The sequence below is a fragment of the Liolophura sinensis genome, chromosome 12 (genome assembly GCF_032854445.1).
Source record: "Liolophura sinensis isolate JHLJ2023 chromosome 12, CUHK_Ljap_v2, whole genome shotgun sequence".
Taxonomy (NCBI): domain Eukaryota; kingdom Metazoa; phylum Mollusca; class Polyplacophora; order Chitonida; family Chitonidae; genus Liolophura; species Liolophura sinensis.
In genome coordinates this window covers 30,845,728-30,867,726 of record NC_088306.1, presented here as the reverse complement: position 1 = coordinate 30,867,726, position 21,999 = coordinate 30,845,728, and the positions used below count along the sequence as shown (strand labels likewise).

At 38.4% G+C, this 21,999-nt stretch overlaps 2 protein-coding genes across 2 annotated transcripts in view; both read right to left on the bottom strand.

Moving 5' to 3' along the window:
* The window catches only part of LOC135479882 (DNA polymerase alpha catalytic subunit-like), a 338,179-nt gene that overhangs the window by 30,045 nt on the left and 286,135 nt on the right, over positions 1 to 21,999 (bottom strand). The gene's annotated exons all lie outside the window — the stretch shown is intronic.
* Positions 19,960 to 21,999, bottom strand: part of LOC135478982 (glutathione reductase, mitochondrial-like) — a 54,357-nt gene continuing 52,317 nt past the window's right edge. Inside the window, 1 exon segment of the mRNA XM_064758672.1 lies at positions 19,960 to 21,908. Within this exon segment, the coding sequence (XP_064614742.1) occupies positions 21,759 to 21,908 (150 nt within the window). The 3' untranslated portion in view covers positions 19,960 to 21,758.

The following is a 21,999-nucleotide window of genomic DNA, read 5'->3' as shown; positions in this document are numbered from 1 at the left end:
TATAGAAAGGTCCAGATTTTGACGGGCAACCTATCTCAAGATTTAGAATGTTATATTTTATTAACTATATGTTTTACTGCTATTGCATGCAACGAATACATTGTTATTATTGAGATTTATATTGATGTTGTTTATTGTTTATTTTTTCACCAACACTCAGAATACAGATGTATGCTGTTACGACCCAAACTGTCTGTATTATAAAGAGATGGCTTGTTCGAAATACACGACAGTTTAGCCGCACCAAAAAGTAACCAAAACCAGCAGATTTTATTTTACAACAATTTACTACGTTCAACAAGAACAGATAGCAAGACTTTTACAAATACTAAAGTACTTAAGTTTACCAAGAAAGTATAGCAGTATCTATACAAATACTAAAGTACTTACATGTACAACGGTGTCAAGTCCAAAGGGGCGCACATATTCCACAATGCGGAAAACCATACAGGCATAAATGCACAAATAAGAGGGAAAATCCACAGTATAACTGAGTGTATGACGAAATATACACAAAATTCCACAGACAGGGTCCGTGTACTAATAAGCACTGTGTACACAAGAGCACAAATTAAATATACAAGTTCAGACTGAACAAGTGCTCGGTGGAGATATGATATAACAAAGCCAGAGGCTATAAAGACACCAAAATTGAGCACGAAAGGCCTACTAAAGTAACACACAGCGAAAGCATCCAAACTCTCAATAATTCTCCTTTTTTTCCTTTTGACCTGCTTTCATAGGTCTTATATAAACTGGTGGAATCTAGAATAAGAAAATTCTTGAACACTTGTTGTAAACAAACAGGCCCCGAACTGAGGGTATTCTGGAACATTCTAAGGCAGAGGCAGACAGCAACATATGTAAACAGTGGCAAGATAAATTTAGAAGCTGACGGCAATTTTGCACATAACACACCCACCCTTCAAGAAAAAAAAAGTTCGGAAAACTTTTTTGCCCCTTACAATAAAAGTTTAACAATAATACATTGTAAAACCACATGCAATTAAACATTTTATACACAACTTATACACGAGACAAGCAATCTGCAATAACATTATCCTTTCCTTTAACATGTTTGATTTCAAGATTGTATTCTTGCAACAATAATCTCCACCGTAGCAATCTCTGATTCTTTCCCTTAACTTTCTGTAGAAACACCAGTGGATTGTGATCAGTATTTACAATCACAGGTCGTCTCGAAGCTGTTACATAAACTTCAAAGTGTTGCAGAGCTAAAATAACAGACAAACATTCTTTTTCAACAGTTGAATAACTTCTTTGAAACTTGTTAAGTTTATGGGAAAAGAAACAAACTGGATGATCAACACCAAGAGTGTCTTCCTGAAGCAAAACAGCACCTACAGCATCATCACTTGCATCAACTGCTAACTTAAAAGTTTTCTCAAAATTAGGTACTGACAACACAGGCGAACTTTTAAACTTGACCTTGGAAGACAACATGACCCAAATATGTGACAGTGGCACAACAAAATTCACTTTTTACAAGATTGACGGTAAGTTTAGCCTGACTAAGTCTCTCAAACAACTGGCGTATTCTGGAACTGTGCTGTTCCCAAGTGTCGGTGAAGATAATGACGTCGTCTATGTAGACACGACACCCGTCTAAAACCGGAAGTGACCTCATTCATCAGGCGTTGATACGTAGCTGGGCTATTCCTCGTTCCAAATGGCATCGGGCGTAGCAAAGGCTGAAACTTCACGAGCCCTAGGAGTAAGAGGAACCTGCCAAAACCCTTTTAACAGATCGAACTTTGATACATGTTTCGCCTGACCAACAGCGTCAATACAGTCTTCAATACGAGGTATTGGATAATTATCTGATTTTGTAACAGCGTTGACTTTCCTGTAATCCGTACACATTCTATATGTACCATCAGGCTTGGGTATCAAAATACATGGTGAACTCCAGTTACTGTGACTAGGCTCGATAAAGCCATTGTCTAACAGGTACTTAATCTCATTAGAGAGGTACTTAGCCTTCACTGGGTTTAATCTGTAAGGGTGTTGTTTAATAGGTGAGGCATCACCAACATCAACATCGTGAAAAATGACATCAGTTCTTGATGGTACATCCGGAAACAAATGTGAAAACTCATAAACAAGTTCAGACAGTTGCTATTGCTGAATGGATTCCAGATGTTGGAGTTTAGAATCAAGTTGTTTTAAGACATCTGAATTCTGAAGCTTCAAAGAATTGAGTTTAGAATCAACCAACTATTCGCCAATATCATCTGTATTACAGCAACTCTGGTCAATGTCAGCAGCAACAACATTAACAGAATGTAAAGCAGTGTTGTCAGGGTCATTTCTGTTTACATAAGGTTTCAACATGTTAATGTGACATAACTGACTTGATTTGCGTCGCTCAGGTGTTTTAACAACATAGTTAAGCTCACTCAGCTTTTTGTCAACAACATATGAACCAAAATATCTGACATCAAAGTATTTACCAGGTACAGGTAACAATACTAAAACTTTCTGACCAGGTTGAAATGACCGAACAACAGATTTCTCATCATATCTACGTTTAATATTCTTCTGAGTACATTCAAGATTGGCCTTAGCCAATTCACATGCTCTGACAAGCTTACCACGAAAATCAGATACATACTCCAAAAGATTTACATTACTTGTGTCATCATTGAGAAACTGTTCCTTGTAAATTAACAATGGTCCTCTAACAGTAGGCCCTATGTCCAAATACTAAATCAAATAGACTGAAACCCAATGATTCTTGTACTGACTCTCGAACAGCAAACATAAGAAATTGAATACCTTCATCCCAGTCTTTCTCTGTGTCATAACAATAAGTCTTAATCATGTTCTTTAATGTTTGGTGAAATCTTTCAATTGCACCTTGACTTTCAGCGTGGTAGGCAGAAGACTAATGCCTAACTGGTACATAACTTGCTGAAAAATACCAGACATAAAGTTTGAACCTTGATCAGACTGTATGGATTTAGGTAAACCAAACAGAGTAAAAAACATTGTTAAAGTTTTGATAACAGACTTGGTGTTTATATTCCTTAAAGGAACAGCATCGGGAAATCTGGTTGCTGTACACATAATAGTTAAATATAAGCGTCAAGTCCGACATTCCTATACCATTCGTAGTCCGTAAAGGGCGTTCCAAGTAGATAATCGCAAGATCCATTTCCACAACAACGTTTAACACTAACTCCCGAAGACAAAGGTATGTAAGAAATTATACAAATAAGAAATAAAGCCGGTAACACACAAGAGAGAAGCGGTCATTAGTTTTCAATGATGCCGGGCAGACAATGAATATTCCAGACATGAATTCCATATCAAAGTTCAAATTCGTAGTCCGTGAATGAGTTCCATGTCAAATAACGGATAAACAAGTATCTCAGTTGCGCTTTCATTGCAACTGTTCATAAAGGCATCATACTGATGTAATTAGCATGGCTACCTTTACGGCCCCTAGCCCCAGGTTAAGCGGTATTAGATACAGTCCGAAAATGACGAGCGTTACAGACCCTAACCAATCAGATTATGATTCAAAGTAACGGATGATTACGTCTTTCCCGTTAATATGTAAAGATCTCATGCTACAAGAGGCGCCATCTATAATGTTACACATGACATACAAGATAGACGGTTACACTGGGCAACCAGCGCCATCTATGTTGTTAAATACCATGTATGTGATAGATATGTACATAGGGATAACAGCGCCGTCTATGTGGTTAATCACAATGCCGATGGCCAGAGATTCTAAACGCTCTGTCCATACCTGCCAACGAGAGTGTTATATTCATTGTAAAATTTGAGAGACTTAGAATGAAGGCGTTTGATGGAGTATCCTTGACAAACTACTTTTTGAACTAGCAGACGCAGATTAAAGTCATCATAATTAACGCAAGATCTGACAAAGGCTACAAGGCCACATATGTATCCGCCATATGCAGGACACTTTGGTATATTGCTATCTAAATAAGGATAATTTACAATATCAAAATTGAAATTATCCCTTTTGTCGTAAAGGCGGCGTGAAAGGAGACCTTGTCCGTCTTTGTACAGATATAGATCCAAATATGATATACCATCAGGACTATCTGTTGTCTTCTTTAAATCCAGTGAAGGCGGATAGATTTCCTTCACCGCTTCAGCAATATGGGGATTATTTAACGCCAGCAGATCATCAATATCCCGCTTGGTAAATGAAAAGGATCGAGCTTTAAAGATGTTACTTTTAAGTAATTTCTGCATATAGTCGTATTCATATGAAAACAGGTATAGGTCTGCCAAAAGAGGCGCACAATTGGTACCCATTGAAATACCTATGCACTGTTGGTAAATGGTATCTCCGAATTTCACATAGATGTTATTAATGAGAAATTCAATTAATTCAATAAAAATGTAACATCCCATGAGTGGCAACCTTTATAAAGAGTAGAACTCAAGAAAGCCTTATTGCTTCTGACGTTAATGTAACGGTGACCAGTTTTAGTAAATACTGAGACAATTAACGACGATATTCTTTCAATAAGATCTTTGTGAGGAATCGTAGTATAGAGAGTAGAGAAATCCCATGTGGATACGTCTTTGTACGGTATATGCATACGAGCATCGAGTTCTTCTGTAAGAGGTTTGGAGTTGTTAAGAATCCACATGAAGTTGACACCTGAATTTTTTGTTATGGCACAACAATACTTATTCCAAAATGACTTTACTTCTTGTAACGCTCTCGTAAGTAGGGTTGACAAGAGTTTGGTGGCACAGCTTCTTGAACCTGCAATAAATCGAGCCTTGTATGGGGATTTATGCATTTTAGGAATCCAGTAAAGTTGTGGTATTTCTGTGTGACGGGTAGGTATATTTATGCGCCTTTCTTTAAGAAAGGTTTTGGGTTTGTTAAATAGTTCCTCCAGAGTACATGTAGTAGTAGAATACGTGGATGTTGTTGTAGATGCACATAGCTCTTGAACAAGAATTTGATAATAATAATTCTTGCAAATAAGGATGACATTATTAGCAGCCTTATCTGCTACAGTGATGATTTTTTTTTTTTGATTGGTGTTTTACGCCGTACTCAAGAATATTTCACTTATACGACGGCGGCCAGCATTATGATGGGTGGAAACCGGGCGGAGCCCGGGGGAAACCCACGACCATCCGCAGGTTGCTGGCAGACCTTCCCACGTACAGCTACAGTGATGACAAATTTACTATGAAGGTCAGCGAGTGTTTCTTGCACAGTGGGATCCTTCAGAACCTGTTTAACTTTAGGTAGAGCATCAATGTCTAGACGGTGTATAGTTAAACTAACTTTCTTTTTGACAATCTCAAGCCAATCGTTAAGTACCAAAGAATCCACTTTCTCACGTTTTGACCATTTTTTAACATACTCCTCAAGTGCCGAGATGATATTTTTTTGTTTGATCGAATGTTGACATTACCCTTTTCTCTATACTTAGGACCCCTCACAAAGAAATTCCTTAGATCTTGATTCTTAATAATATTGTCACCAGTCAGGACATGTTTACATTTGTCGTAGGTAAAACTGAGGATTCACAATCACAGTTATAGCCGCCAGAAGTATACGTCGCGAAATCGAACTCCTTGATGGCCTGGGAATAATTGAAAATTTTGGAAGCGATAGGTTTTGTATACTGATGGGATATGCAAGGTGGCTCTTGGATATTAAAATAATTAGGCACATTCCCAGACTTTGTCTTAAGTAGAGGGCCTCTTGAAAAGCTGGTACAGGCTCTAATGGTGCCTTACGAATAGTCTGATTAGGCTTACCCACTACCTGGCATGTATGACATGATTTACAAAACTGGGTTACATCTCCCTTTAATCCTGGCCAAAAGAAGTGGTTCAGTATCCTGTAGTAGGTCTTGTTAACACCCAGGTGACCAGCTAATGGCATTTCTTGTGCCATACGTAAAATTTCAGTTCGGTATGCCTTAGGTACAACAATCTGATGTTCAACAGCCCAGTCATCATCAACAGATACATCAGGTGGTCTCCATTTACGCATAAGTATATCAGACTTGACATAATAACACACAGGTTCAGATGAAATAACACAATCATCGAGAGCTCTGTCAAACAAACATGAAATTTCCGGGTCTGTATGCTGTTCAGTAACAAGCTGATGTTTAGAAGCATGTGATATGTCACTAGGTGTACAATGGTCTGCTTTATCATAATCAATACAGTCGCCCTGAGTAAACATTTGTGTAAGAAATGTATCTTGTAAGTCCGTTACTGTGTTTTTGCCGTCATCAGAAAGTTTGTTTGACATTGACCTCGTTACAGCACAAGAGGGATACAAATCTGGAATTCCTTTCTCAACAGGATCAACAGTTTGATTTAAACAAGGATTATGAGTCACAGTAGGATTAACCATTACTTTGTCACCAGCAAGATCATTACCAAGTAGTAGATGAATTCCTTTAAAAGGCAAAGTAGGCCTAATGCCGACAGTAACAGGACCCGAAATAATATCTGATGACAAGTAAGCTTTGTGAAGAGGCACCGATTCAAATTCAGCAGAGCTTACACCTCTAATTAATACATTTGATCCAGAATTAGGCCATTCAATTAGGCCTTGACGCTTGGCAACTGGTATCGCTGTAAAGAACGTAACAGCTTTAATTCATCGTGTTTTTTAATTTATAATTTAACATACCAGACTTTTCTTCCTTTACCTGTCGCTTTCTTAGTTCATTTTTATATAACTTTTTATACAGAACTATATACACTTCATGATCTAATCGGATCACAGCAAGAGCACAACTGTACAGTGTTGTTTTTATAGCGTATACACTGTTCGTGTTCTATTGTAAGTATGCAAAACTTCCTCACCTGACAATAACACCAGGTTATTGACTAAACAACCCGTAGTAAAACCCGGATCCAGAAAAGTTAAAAGAAAAACATGTTTTGCAGTTAAGAAATAATGGTCCGTTTAACATTTTATTGTCCCGTCTCCTACAGTCGAGGCAATTCGTACATTTTGCTGGAGGATTATGTTGTTTTTGTTCTTGTTTTTGGTCCTGTTCTGGGTTTGGATCGACAGTCATTCTTTACACACGTACATATATAAAGTACCACTACGCCGACGTCTTTCCAACATGTCTTTTTTTACTACATGTACATTAAATATAACATGTTTTTCAGATTACTGACCACGATTAATGAGGGAATCAAATCAGAGAGTTGCACTGTAAAAGCAAAACCAGAGAAACTTAACGTCACACGTACACTGGCGTAAAGCAAAAAAATGAGGGGTTACTTATCTATGCGCAACACATAATTTTAAAGTACATATCACCGCGCCAGTCATAAATCAAACACTAATACACAAGAAGTGAAACTCCGGAAAAGGGAAGGCTCATTTTATCCCAACAATTCGGGGCTTTATTTTGCTATCATCAGGGCGGATAAATTTCAGGGTGAACATCACAGATGTATATACAGGTATGGAGACAAAGCCACAACATAGAGACTGTCAGGCTAAATTAGACATTACTGCTCAAAAACCAAAGCCCAAAATACCAAAAATTTGTCCAAATTTTGCTTACTCTGGCGCTCAGGGTTTCCTGATCAACGCCTCCAATCTGCCTCAAATGCTACTTTTTCAGGAGTTTTGCCAGATACCCTGCGAAGGTCAAAGGGCCGTCTGCTGATGAATAGATGGAAAGTTTCTGAGTACAGCACTGACGCCAATAAAGTTTTTAAAAAATGCAAAATAAAATCTTTTTACAACACCCCAGTCAGAGAAAATAATGAAAATCAATCAAATCCTCAACTATGGCATTCAAAAATAACTGGTAGATTCTGTCGTGTGGGGACCAACTCTTCTGCCATCACGCTGACGGGATTTCTGGTAACATTGACACCGTATTGTGTTCCACACCAACGTTTTTGCTTCGCTCCTGAATGCCGGGTAAATCCAGGAGTAAATAATCACATTAATAAAGCTATTGCTATTTGCCAGCCACGTCACGGTGAATTCTAGCCACGCAGGAATGACAACTTTACCGAACAAATGGGAGAATGTCATCACAACATAGGGACCCCAAAAGGCAAAGTAGACCACGGCTGTTGCCATCAGTAGTTGAACAGCTTTTCTCTCCTTATCCTTCCTTCTATCTTCGTTTTCTTTGGACGCAATGCTATCTGTGTGAGCACTACTGCACACGTTTCCTTTCGTTAAGCGTAGCGATATGCTAATTGTTGTAAAAACGATTGTAAAGCCGCTAAGGAATGGAACATAAATCGCTGAAACCAAACATAGCCAAACGTTACCCCAGTGCATTCCACACATAGCGCTTTGGGTGTTGTATTGATAGTAGAGCATGTCCACCATTGTAAAATTCGGAGCGGCATAAGTTGCCAAGGACGCAAACCACAGAAAGATGATGACCGTAAAACATTTCTTGACGCTTAGCTTGTCTCTATATTTATGAGGATGAATCACTGCAAAGTATCGCTCAATACTCACCACGGTAATTGTCCAAATCGATACAGTCACGGTAGTTCCGTGCAAAATTCCCGAGAACTGACACCAGATGGCGCCGTAAGGCCACCTTCCGGTAATGCCAGGTATTACTGAAGGTAGACAAGTCCCTACACCTAGGCTGAGATCAGTCAATCCCAAATTCGTCAAGAAGATTTTAGCAACTATCGGGATTTGTTTGGAACCTCGCAAAACAACTACGTTGACGAAGTTACTGGCGACGATCAATAGAGAAATTATTAATATAACTACTCCATGGGCGGCTCTAGTTGCTGTTGAGAGGTTGGGTTCTTCATCTTTGGAGCCTGCCGTGGTGTTACCGCATAGTGACAGGACACCACTGTGGTTTACCCACAATTCCTCCTCTAATATTTCCGCTGCACACATTTCCTTAAATCACTACCCTAATACACCGCCTGGAACTGTATCACACTTTGCATTCACACGGCTAAACGCTGAAGCGGTGATCTTTGTCAGTTGAGTAGGTTATTCTTACATATGACAACTTTGTGACTTGCAAAAATAAGCTTCATATGGTACAACATATGTCCGTTTTTCAAACGACAACACAATGTGACGGTGTCGTTCAAATGGATGTGAGAAAAGTTATAGTTATGTCTATTGGCTGAAACTCCAAAGGGCAAAGTTACAGTGACGTCTATTTGCTGTCACTCCCAATGAGAAAATTACAGTGATGGATATTGGCTGTCACTCCCATGGACAAAGATACAGTGATGGCTATTGGCTGTCACTAGTACTCCAAAGGTGAAAATTACAGCGAGTGTTACTGGCTGTCAAGTACTAAGTTACAATGATATCTATTAGCTGTCACTCCTAAGGTGTAGGTTACAGTTGTAGGTGTAAGGTTAAGGTGTAGGTTACAGTAATGTGGTGCCTACTGTGACGCACTATTCACATTTGTGTGAGCGAATGTATTATAGACTAGTTCACTAAGCTATGAATGACTGCTAACACTGTTCACAGATAAATGGGTTTTCGAAAAAAAAATCCTGTTTCCAAGGTGGTCAACAATGCAACCATAATTAATCTAGAGCATTTACCATAATCTACTTATTATTTAGAAATTACCTGAACTAAGTAATGTTCAGATATTTTCAAGTGTTTCTAACCAATATCCACCATAACCCAATGGATTAAGTGACCGTCAGATGTCTCCTGGTGTTATAACCGAATCCCATCACAACACAATGGATTAAGTGACGGTCAAACGTCCTCAGGTGTTGTAGCCAAAATCCACCACAACACACTGGATTAAGTGACGGTCAGATGTCTTCAGGTGTTATGACAGAATCCCACCACAACACAATGGATTAAGTGACGGTCAGATGTCCTCAGGTGTTGTAGCCAACATCCACCACAACACAATGGATTAAGTGACGGTCAGATGTCTTCACGTGTTGTAGCAAACATCCACCACAACACGCTGGATTAAGTGACGGTCTGATGTTCTCTGGTGTTATGACCAAATCTCACCACAATACAATGGATTAAGTGACGGTCAGATGTCCTCAGGTGTTATAGCCAACAGCCACCACAACACGCTGGATTAAGAGACGGTCAGATGTCCTCAAGTGTTGAAACCAACATCAATCACAACACAATGGATTAAGTGACGGTCAAACGTCCTCAGGTGTTGTAGCCAAAATCCACCACAACACACTGGATTAAGTGACGGTCAGATGTCTTCAGGTGTTATGACAGAATCCCACCACAACACAATGGATTAAGTGACGGTCAGATGTCTTCACGTGTTGTAGCAAACATCCACCACAACACGCTGGATTAAGTGACGGTCTGATGTTCTCTGGTGTTATGACCAAATCTCACCACAATACAATGGATTAAGTGACGGTCAGATGTCCTCACGTGTTGTAGCCAACGTCCATCACAACACACTGGATTAAGTGACGGTCTGATGTTCTCTGGTGTTATGACCAAATCTCACCACAACACACTGGATTAAGTGACGGTCTGATGTTCTCTGGTGTTGTAGCCAAAATCCATCACTACACACTGGATTAAGTGACAGTCTGATGTCCTCAGGTGTTAGAACCAAATTCCACCACGACGCAATGGATTAAGTGACGGTCTGATGTCCTCAGGTTTTATAATCAACGTCCACCACAACACAATGGATTAAGTGACGATCAGATGTCCTCAGGTGTTGTAGCCAACATCCACCACAACTCAATGGATTAAGTGACGGTCTGATATCCTCAGGTGTTATGACCAAATGCCACCACAACACAGTGGATTAAGTGACGGTCTGATGTCCTCAGGTGTTATGACCAAATCCCACCACGACGCAATGGATCAAGTGACGGTCAGATGTGCCCAGATCTTATAATCAACATCCACCACAACACACTGGATTAAGTAACAGTTAGATGCCCTCAGGTGATGTAACCAAACATCCACCTCAACCACAACACAATGGATTAAGTGACGGTCTGATGTCCTCAACAACCACCACAACACAATGGATTAAACGACGGTCTGATGTCCTCAAGTGTTAAAACCAAATCTCACCACAATACAATGGATTAAGTGACGGTCAGATGTCCTCAGGTGTTATAGCCAACATCCACCACAACACACTGGATTAAGTAACAGTCAGATTTTCCCAGGTGTTATAACCAAATCCCACCTCAACACAATGGATTAAGTGACGGTCTGATGTCCTCAAGTGATGTAACTAACATCTAACACATCTAAATGAAGCTCAGATATCTCCACGCATTACTTCAAATTCTGGAATTAAAATTCGGAAGATTTCAATGTGTGGTAATCAAAATCCACACATCACGGTGAGTAAAGTCAAATTCAGATATCTCCAGGTTTTGTGTTGACGTGTTATTCTATCATCCACTACACCACACGTATCTCCCCAATCGGGAGTATCCAGCACTGTCACACTAGAAACCGGAAGTTCTAAATATGACTAGTTAAATATAATCATTTCACAAGACACGAGCAAATAACTAGGCTTTTCACATTCACAGCTAAACCCAGCTGCGAGTCGAGAAAAGGAAAAAGGACGGAATCTCGCTCATGGAAATCATTAATGAATAACGGTACTTTGGACACGATCCATCAATAGCAGGAAGCAGATCACACAGCGCTCGAGGTCGACCAAACAGATACGGTACAAAACAATACGCTAAATCAGGTGAAAACCGTCATTAAGCTCTAAGCGGAAAGAAACAATTCTGCACTATGCTTACATCTTTGACAATCTAACACTGACTTTTCAGCTGATCACGACGAATGTCCACGCCTTGGAAAGCAAGTCCTCGAGTTTTATTGCACCATTTCCGTGTAATGTAATTATTACTTTTTAATCAGGTAGTGCAATAAAAAGAACACATGTTATGTAATAAAAGCATTGTAACAAATACACATGCTATTCATTGTTTTTAACGTGCTTGTGCGAATATGTGTATCTCTTAAATTTGTCTTTAATACAAACGGGGCAATGCCCGGGGGAAACCCTCGGACTTCAGAAAGCTGATTTCGGACAATTAAATGTGCGCACTTCAATAGTCGCACTTAACATTCTTTCAGTCATATCGACAATCTTTGACATCCTGCAGGTATTCGTCTGTCTTTACGCTACACCTTGATTTTACATAAAACGGGAGTTTGTATTACATTACTCGTGTATTATATAAACAAGGTGTAACAAACGCAACACGGAACAAACCTAACATTTAACAGACGTAATACAGCTCACTCTGAAGAACATCTTTGACGAGGGGTTCAAATCCGGAAAATCAAGTCATCCCAGTAAGACTAGCCACTGAAAGTGCTTTCTTCGCCTTTGTTTCGTCCTTTGATGCTAGTCTAAGAGGGAGGCTTACATGACTCTCCCTGTGAGTAGAGAATATGATGAGTGGTGTTGACATAGCTTTGTGGATAACTATTTGCTTAAAGTGTGTCCTTGCCACTGTTGTCAATATCTTTTATTTTCTTTAACGATTGGTTGCTTGTGACCAGTACCGGTATTAATTGGCAAGATGCACAAGTCTTCAGATAAGACTCACACCAAGCAAGATGCAATCGATTGCGATGTGTTATCTAAGGACTGCGTAATTCCCTCCAGTGTTTCAGTCTGGTCACTTTTATATAGTGGACGAACTACAGCTTTCGTTAATGCATCATGGCAGAGATGAGTACTTGCTCTTTCTCATTTACCAGGCCTACTCTTCACGCATATAACAATGAATGAAATGGAACATGGCTGGAAAGGATCGCTCGTCAAAATTATAGGTTTGGCTGGATTTACTATTAGGTGTATCAAGTGTCAGTACACCATATAATAAATGCTATTTCTGTTATGGGAGATACTTACATTTTGAGCGTTACTTTGACTGTTCTATACCGGCCACCGTTTGGGAAGGTCCTCACCTTTTCAGTGTTAGTTGAATTGTTCTATGCGGGCTATCGTTTGGGAAAGTCCTCACCTTTTCAGTGTTAGTTTGATTATCCTAGCCGGGCTACCGTTTGGGAAGGTCCTCACCCTTTCAGTGTTAGTTTGATTATTCTATACGGGCTACCGTTTGGGAAGGTCCTCACCTTTTCAGTGTTAGTTTGATTATCCTAGGTGGGCTACCGTTTGGGAAAGTCCTTCCTTTTCAGTGTTAGTTTGATTATTCTATGCGGTTCACCCTTTGGGAAGGTCCTCGCCTTCTGAGTGTTTGATTATTCTATGCCGACTACCGTTTTGGGAAGCCTTTTGAGCGTTAGTTTGATTATCCTATGTGGGCTATCGTTTTGGAAGGGCCTCACGTTTTGGGTATTTGTTTGATTGTTCTATGCGGGGTACTCTTTGGGAGGGTCCTCACCTTCTGAGTGTTTGATTATTCTATGCGGGCTACCCTTTTGGGAAGCCTTTTGAGCGTTAGTTTGATTATCCTATGTGGGCTATCGTTTTGGGAGGGCCTCACGTTTTGGGTATTTGTTTGATTGTTCTATGCGAGCTACCGTTTGGAAGGGTCATCACCTTTTGAGTGTTAGTTTGATTATTCTATATGGGCTACCGTTTAGCAAGGTTCTTACCATTAGAGTGTTTGATTGTTCTATGTGGGCTAACTTTTGAGTGTTTGGGAAGGTGCTCTCGCCTTTTGCGTATTTATTTGATTGTTCTATACGGGCTACTGTTTTAGAACGTCCTCACGTTTTGAGTGTTAGTTTGATTATTCTAAACCAGTTACCGTTTGGGAAGGTTCTCACCATTTGAATACTGTTTGCAAAATCAGGAAGAGCTTCACGCTTAGATCATAACTGATTGTCCATCAATGTCTCACTCGCCTACAGCAGGGATTATTAACATCTATCAGAGATATATGGAAGGAAAAACACGTAGTCGAGATGTCATGTTACATTTCAGACACATCTATATGACACGAATGAAATAAACCCAGTGAACACAAAGGTTCTACAATTTGAAATCAGAATTTGGTCCAGCTATAGCACGAATGAGAAATGACCACCTCCTTCCCTGTCTGATCTTATGTCTTCAAACTCGTGGGGCTGATACCATTTTTCTGGCCGACATCTATATGTTTAACATCAAAAGTAGTTAATGTCGCTGTTTGTAGTTATCAGGAAACTGTTCTTTGTATGCTAATATTTATCTTAAGATTACAACTGTATACGTGTACTATATGTGCATAATCAATAAAATCGAAGAACATGGTACAAAACGTGTAACAATTTTACAGGTGCAATTAACAATACAAAGTATGCTATCTGGGGGGTGTGGTGCATGGTTTGCTCCAGTTTCTATCTGGTTTCATTTACTCATAAAATTGATTGACAGCGTAAAAGTGAAATTTCTTTGTGCAGGACATAAACAATTAAATAAATGAAAAATGAACTAGACAAGGTGTACCGCATGAATTAATTCCATTTTCAAAATATATGCATTAAACAGAAAATCGAACGAAATCAAGAGAAAGAAGCAGTCAACAGTTTCCAATGTTGTTGGAAAGGACGCAAGGTATGATATAGGGAACTGAGTGAAACCAGAATATCAGTTGTCGATAACAAAATAGGTATCTCAGTTGCACTTTGACTGCAAACTGTTCATATATGCAGAGATCTATTTCTGGCGATTTAATTCAACACGATTCTGGACGCTCTGACCATATTTACACAAGAGAATTATACTCATTGTAATAAAGGCGTTTGATGGAACAGCCTTGACACACTAGTTTTTGCAGTAATAAGTGAGTGAGTGCTTGGGGTTTAACGTCGTACGCAACAATTTTTCAGTCATATGGTGACAAAGTAATCCTTAGGGTGTATGTAATGTGCCTCCTTGTTGCAGGACAGACTTCCACCGCTCTTTTATCCGTTCTTTTCTCTAGTGTTGCTTCACTGAGACGACTTACCGAAGGCAAGTAAGACGCCCCGCCCGAGCCATTATACTGATACGGGTCAACCAGTTTTTGCGCTATCCCCTTCTTGCCGAAGGCCAAGCGAGGAAGTTACAACTTCCTGTTTTAAAGTCTTAGGTGTGATCCTGGATCTACTGTTCCCGAAGCGGACGCTCTAACAACTGTGCTATTCGGGCCGGAAACGTTGAGTGAACTCGTCACACAAACACACCCCTAAATAAAATGTGAGATATATAGTTTTTCACGTGAATAGGTTAAAAAGTTGATTTTGGTTTTATCCTGATGTTTTTTTGTTTTTTCCTGTTGTCTGTCGGGTTGTGGCTTTACCCTAAACTCGTTTGTGCTCGGTAATTTGGGTAGGCACACGTGAATGATATAATAAGTATACGCCTCCGTCATAAGGTCCATTGCCTAAAATGGAGTCCCGCACAAAACGAGAAAGTAAAGTAATTTTTTGTTAAGCTCAATGGTTCAGAAATGTGTTACCTCCAGCTGTTATCCCTCACACACAAGGATCAGACATCAGAAAACGGCAAGTTAATCACAGATTTTGTCCAATCGAGGCGAGTCCAAGATGACAGATTATATCCACATAGCCTATATATGACCATAGAATGACAGGGATGAGTAATGTAACGGTAGACTATATTATATTATATCCACATAGCCCATATATGACCATAGAATGACAGGGATGAGTTATGTAACGGTAGACTATATTATATTATATCCACATAGCCTATATATGACCACAGAATGACAGGGATGAGTAATGTAACGGTAGACTATATTATATTATATCCACATAGCCTATATATGACCATAGAATGACAGGGATGAGTAATGTAACGGCAGACTATATTATATTATATCCACATAGCCCATATATGACCACAGAATGACAGGGATGAGTTATGTAACGGTAGACTATATTATATTATATCCACATAGCCTATATATGACCATAGAATGACAGGGATGAGTAATGTAACGGTAGCCTATATTATATTATATCCACATAGCCTATATATGACCACAGAATGACAGGGATGAGTAATGTAACGGTAGACTATATTATATTATATCCACATAGCCTATATATGACCACAGAATGACAGGGATGAGTAATGTAACGGCAGACTATATTATATTATATCCACATAGCCCATATATGACCATAGAATGACAGGGATGAGTAATGTAACGGTAGACTATATTATATTATATCCACATAGCCTATATATGACCACAGAATGACAGGGATGAGTAATGTAACGGCAGACTATCTTATATTATATCCACATAGCCCATATATGACCATAGAATGACAGGGATGAGTAATGTAACGGTAGACTATGTTATATTATATCCACATAGCCTATATATGACCACAGAATGACAGGGATGAGTAATGTAACGGTAAACTATATTATATTATATCCACATAGCCTATATATCACCACAGAATGACAGGGATGAGTAATGTAACGGCAGACTATATTATATTATATCCACATAGCCCATATATGACCATAGAATGACAGGGATGAGTAATGTAACGGTAGACTATATTATATCCACATAGCCCATATATGACCACAGAATGACAGGGATGAGTAATGTAACGGTAGACTATATTATATTATATCCACATAGCCTATATATGACCACAGAATGACAGGGATGAGTAATGTAACGGTAGACTATATTATATTATATCCACATAGCCTATATATGACCATAGAATGACAGGGATGAGTAATGTAACGGTAGACTATATTATATTATATCCACATAGCCTATATATGACCACAGAATGACAGGGATGAGTAATGTAACGGTAGACTATATTATATTATATCCACATAGCCCATATATGACCACAGAATGACAGGGATGAGTAATGTAACGGTAGACTATATTATATTATATCCACATAGCCTATATATGACCATAGAATGACAGGGATGAGTAATGTAACGGTAGACTATATTATATTATATCCACATAGCCCATATATGACCATAGAATGACAGGGATGAGTAATGTAACGGTAGACTATATTATATTATATCCACATAGCCTATATATGACCATAGAATGACAGGGATGAGTTATGTAACGGTAGACTATATTATATTATATCCACATAGCCTATATATGACCACAGAATGACAGGGATGAGTAATGTAACGGTAGACTATATTATATCCACATAGCCTATATATGACCACAGAATGACAGGGATGAGTTATGTAACGGTAGACTATATTATATTATATCCACATAGCCTATATATGACCACAGAATGACAGGGATGAGTAATGTAACGGTAGACTATATTATATTATATCCACATAGCCTATATATGACCACAGAATGACAGGGATGAGTTATGTAACGGTAGACTATATTATATTATATCCACATAGCCTATATATGACCACAGAATGACAGGGATGAGTAATGTAACGGTAGACTATATTATATTATATCCACATAGCCCATATATGACCATAGAATGACAGGGATGAGTAATGTAACGGTAGACTATATTATATCCACATAGCCTATATATGACCACAGAATGACAGGGATGAGTAATGTAACGGTAGACCATATTATATTATATCCACATAGCCTATATATGACCATAGAATGACAGGGATGAGTTATGTAACGGTAGACTATATTATATTATATCCACATAGCCCATATATGACCATAGAATGACAGGGATGAGTAATGTAACGGTAGACTATATTATATTATATCCACATAGCCTATATATGACCATAGAATGACAGGGATGAGTAATGTAACGGCAGACTATATTATATTATATCCACATAGCCCATATATGACCATAGAATGACAGGGATGAGTAATGTAACGGTAGCCTATATTATATTATATCCACATAGCCTATATATGACCACAGAATGACAGGGATGAGTAATGTAACGGTAGACTATATTATATTATATCCACATAGCCTATATATGACCACAGAATGACAGGGATGAGTAATGTAACGGCAGACTATATTATATTATATCCACATAGCCTATATATGACCACAGAATGACAGGGATGAGTAATGTAACGGTAGACTATATTATATTATATCCACATAGCCTATATATGACCACAGAATGACAGGGATGAGTAATGTAATGGCAGACTATATTATATTATATCCACATAGCCCATATATGACCATAGAATGACAGGGATGAGTAATGTAACGGTAGACTATATTATATTATATCCACATAGCCCATATATGACCACAGAATGACAGGGATGAGTAATGTAACGGTAGACTATATTATATTATATCCACATAGCCTATATATGACCATAGAATGACAGGGATGAGTTATATAACGGTAGACTGTAAACAGTTGTAGCTCTTTCTTGGCTGACGATTGTATTTATCGTATTATGGCGACTGTTACAGCCTTGGTATGCAGAAAAGGGAATTGAACTAAATTAAATTCCCTTCTTCTTCTAAAGCTAGTATTTTAAAGTACCGGTACAGTGTCAATTAACGCGCGTGTATTTAGCGGCGATTTTGGTGGCGGGCTTTTTCGCTCGCAGGTATGTTGAAAGACCTAGAATCTCTTAGTGCCCTGTGTTTCAAAATTTTGAGCAAATTTTCACTAAAGTAGCACTTTAACAAAATTTCTATTGTGAAACTAAACAAAATATTAAAAAAAACATCGCATTTCGCCAAACAAAGGGCAAGCAATCCCCTTTACCCATAACGACAGCCAGTTTGAAGATAAGTGGATTCGAACCTGGAATCTCATTTATGTTGTGACCGTTTTATATACCCTAGGCAGCCGGGATGTACAGCTTTCATGAACCGAATATTGTTATACTGCGTACCATCCAGTCTGTGTTGGAGTGCAGCATATGAAGCTGATTGCGGTTTCACCCGACAACCTGTTAAAATAAGAGACTTTATATTAGACATGATACGGTTTGAACCAAGCACCCGAGAGACCGTTGGTTTGCACATCCACAATTTCATGTTGTAGCTGACCATAAACATTATTTTAAAAAATGCCATTAAAATGCAGATTTCCTTACATATGCCTGGCTTAAATATGGCTGACTAACATTCCCCACAAGCAGATGTGGAGATACCAAGATACATCACAAGCTTTCTGTGGTAATAGAAAGTTTGAAGTCGTGAAATTTATCACACCTATAGGCACAAAACGATGACAATACATGGCTTGTGTTCAATATTTAACGACAGGCTTCAAAACAAATCTTACAGCGAAGATAACGCATCCATTATCGATGATCTTGACAGAAGAAAAACATCCCAAGGGAGAATATTTGTTATCAGTTTCTGAACACAGCTCTGTGGATAGCTATCTCTAATGGAGTCTGGCAATCAAAATGTGGCGTACGGTGAGCACTAAGGCTTGATCACAAAAGTCAGGTAAAGGTCGGGTGATTGATTGAGTGCAGTTTAATTTCACATTCTGGGATATTTAATTCACGACTCAATCATGTTCCTGCCTGCACTAAATCAGTACCCAGAGAAAACCATAAATTTAAACAGAAAATTGTAAAGTAAACGTTCTTTCTCGTACTGTCCATCGCTTACTGGTTATGGAAGGTCCTTCGCACACACTTCATCACTTACTGGATGGTTGTGGTACAGCTTTGTTCTCACCGTACATCACTTAGCCCTGACCAGAGAGATTGCAGCTTCAAGTCCCGCTCTAGCTGGTTGTGGTACAGCTTTGTTCTCACCATACATCACTTAGTCCTGACCAGAGAGATTGCAGTTTCAAGTCCCACTCTCACTGGTTGTGGTACAACTTTGTTCTGGACACTTACACTCAGGTTTTATCCACCCATATACATGACTGGTATACATCATGTAGGTATATGTGAAAGTGACAAATTCTTCCGTATGATGATAAACCAAGTAAATAAGAACAATATTAAATAGGAAATGAACAGTCCTAAAAATATGAAAAACTATATAAATATTGTTTTACACCGTAACATCTTTTATTTTAATATTATTATGAGACGGTTTAAACAAAACACTTTTTTCTCCATGAAATAAAATAAAACTTAAAATAAAAATAAAAGCATATAATCAGTGAACTATATGTGTCTATAAACGAGTATAAGTTTTACTTTCCTTGGGATATAAGAAAAACTGCTTTCTAAACCTGTTCCAGATATATTCACCCACGTCTGCTAAAGGTACATGTATTCATTATAACTACACGGTATTCATGATAACCGCATGGTATTCATCACTACCACATGGTATTCATCTTAACTACATAGCATTCACCATAACCACATGGTATTCACCATAACCACATCATATTCAGCTCAACTACATGGTATTCACCATAACCACATGGTATTCATGATTACCACATGGTATTCACCATAACCACATGGCATTCATCATAACCACATGGTATTCATTTCAACTACATGGTATTCACCATAACCACATGGTATTCATCATTACCACATGGTATTCACCATAACCAAATGGTATTCACCATAACCGCATGGTATTCAGCTCACCTACATGGTATTCACCATAACCACATGGTATTCATCATTACCACATGGTATTCACCATAACCGCATGGTATTCATCTTAACAACATGGTATTCACCATAACCGCGTGGTATTCACCATAACCACATGGTATTCAGCTCAACTACACGGTATTCACCATAACCGCATGGTATTCATCATAACCACATGGTATTCACCATAACCGCATGGTATTCATCTTAACTACATGGTATTGATCTTAACCACATGGTATTTAGCTAAACTACATGGTGTTCATCATAGCAACATGGTGTTCATCATAGCCATATGGTGTTCATATCTTAACCACAAAAACACTCCAAAAAAAAGTTTTGGAAATTTACTGACCCAGAACATTCATTTTGGTAGTTAGGTCTTACATGTACAGGCCTCTTTGATACCTAGATCCAACATTTTGCTACCTAAATGTAAAGACTCATTAATTCATTAAAAAATGTATTAAATAATGGGATACTTTCACAATAAATATTCATACCTAGCCGTCTTCAAATAAAGTGGTTACTAAATCTATCCTACCTGTACATGTATGTGTTCCTATCTTTTTCAGAATATATATTTCTTTGGAAAAATCTTATCTTTTTGAAAAAACACTGTGGAAAATGTGCTGAAAAACATAGTTTGGCTTGAATTTTAGCTAGAATTTATTTTCAGAGTAATGAAGACAAATATATAATCCACCTCAACATGATACAACGATAATTTAGAAATTATCACGTTGTGGATTATTATCTTTAAACCATATCATGTTTCTATTGTGACAGGGAAATAATTTCTGTTCCTTGTCAGCCTAAGTATTATCAGCAATAACAAAGTGCACCTCAATCCCGCATATAACTCTACAGTGACTCAACATATAACATAAAGCTTGGATGTATACACACATTTCTTGGCTGAATACCAACTCCTGCATTCTAATGTTTACAGTGATGTAAAATACAAATCTTCAAGTAAAATTAATAAAAAGCTTGGGGATTAATATTATATACTATGTGGCTTAGCTATAGGGTTAGCTATCACGGTAGTCTTCAAATTTTACATTCAAATGTAAGAATTTACACAAATGAGAGGTTAACTTCATGTTTTAATTGTCATTGGCAGAAAAGGTTGGTAGTACATGTAGTATGTTGATCTACAGTACTTGTAAGCATGCGCCCGAGAGTTAACTTAACAATGAATGTTAATTCGAGATGGTCCTTTACTATCTCATGGTAACCAACTCTTCTGAAGATGTGGGATGAATGGCAACCGTTTCATCGAACTGAGCTTTGGTCGCCCCCATTTTGACGGCCACAGAGAACCCCTGAAGCATTTCATCAACAGCCAAACCAACCATGTGAACTCCAAGAACCTGAAAACAGGAAAAAAAATGTTACTGCCTGCAAAGTATTTTTACAAATTTGTAGGTATTATTTTGGATGACCTTGCATGTACCAATTCTC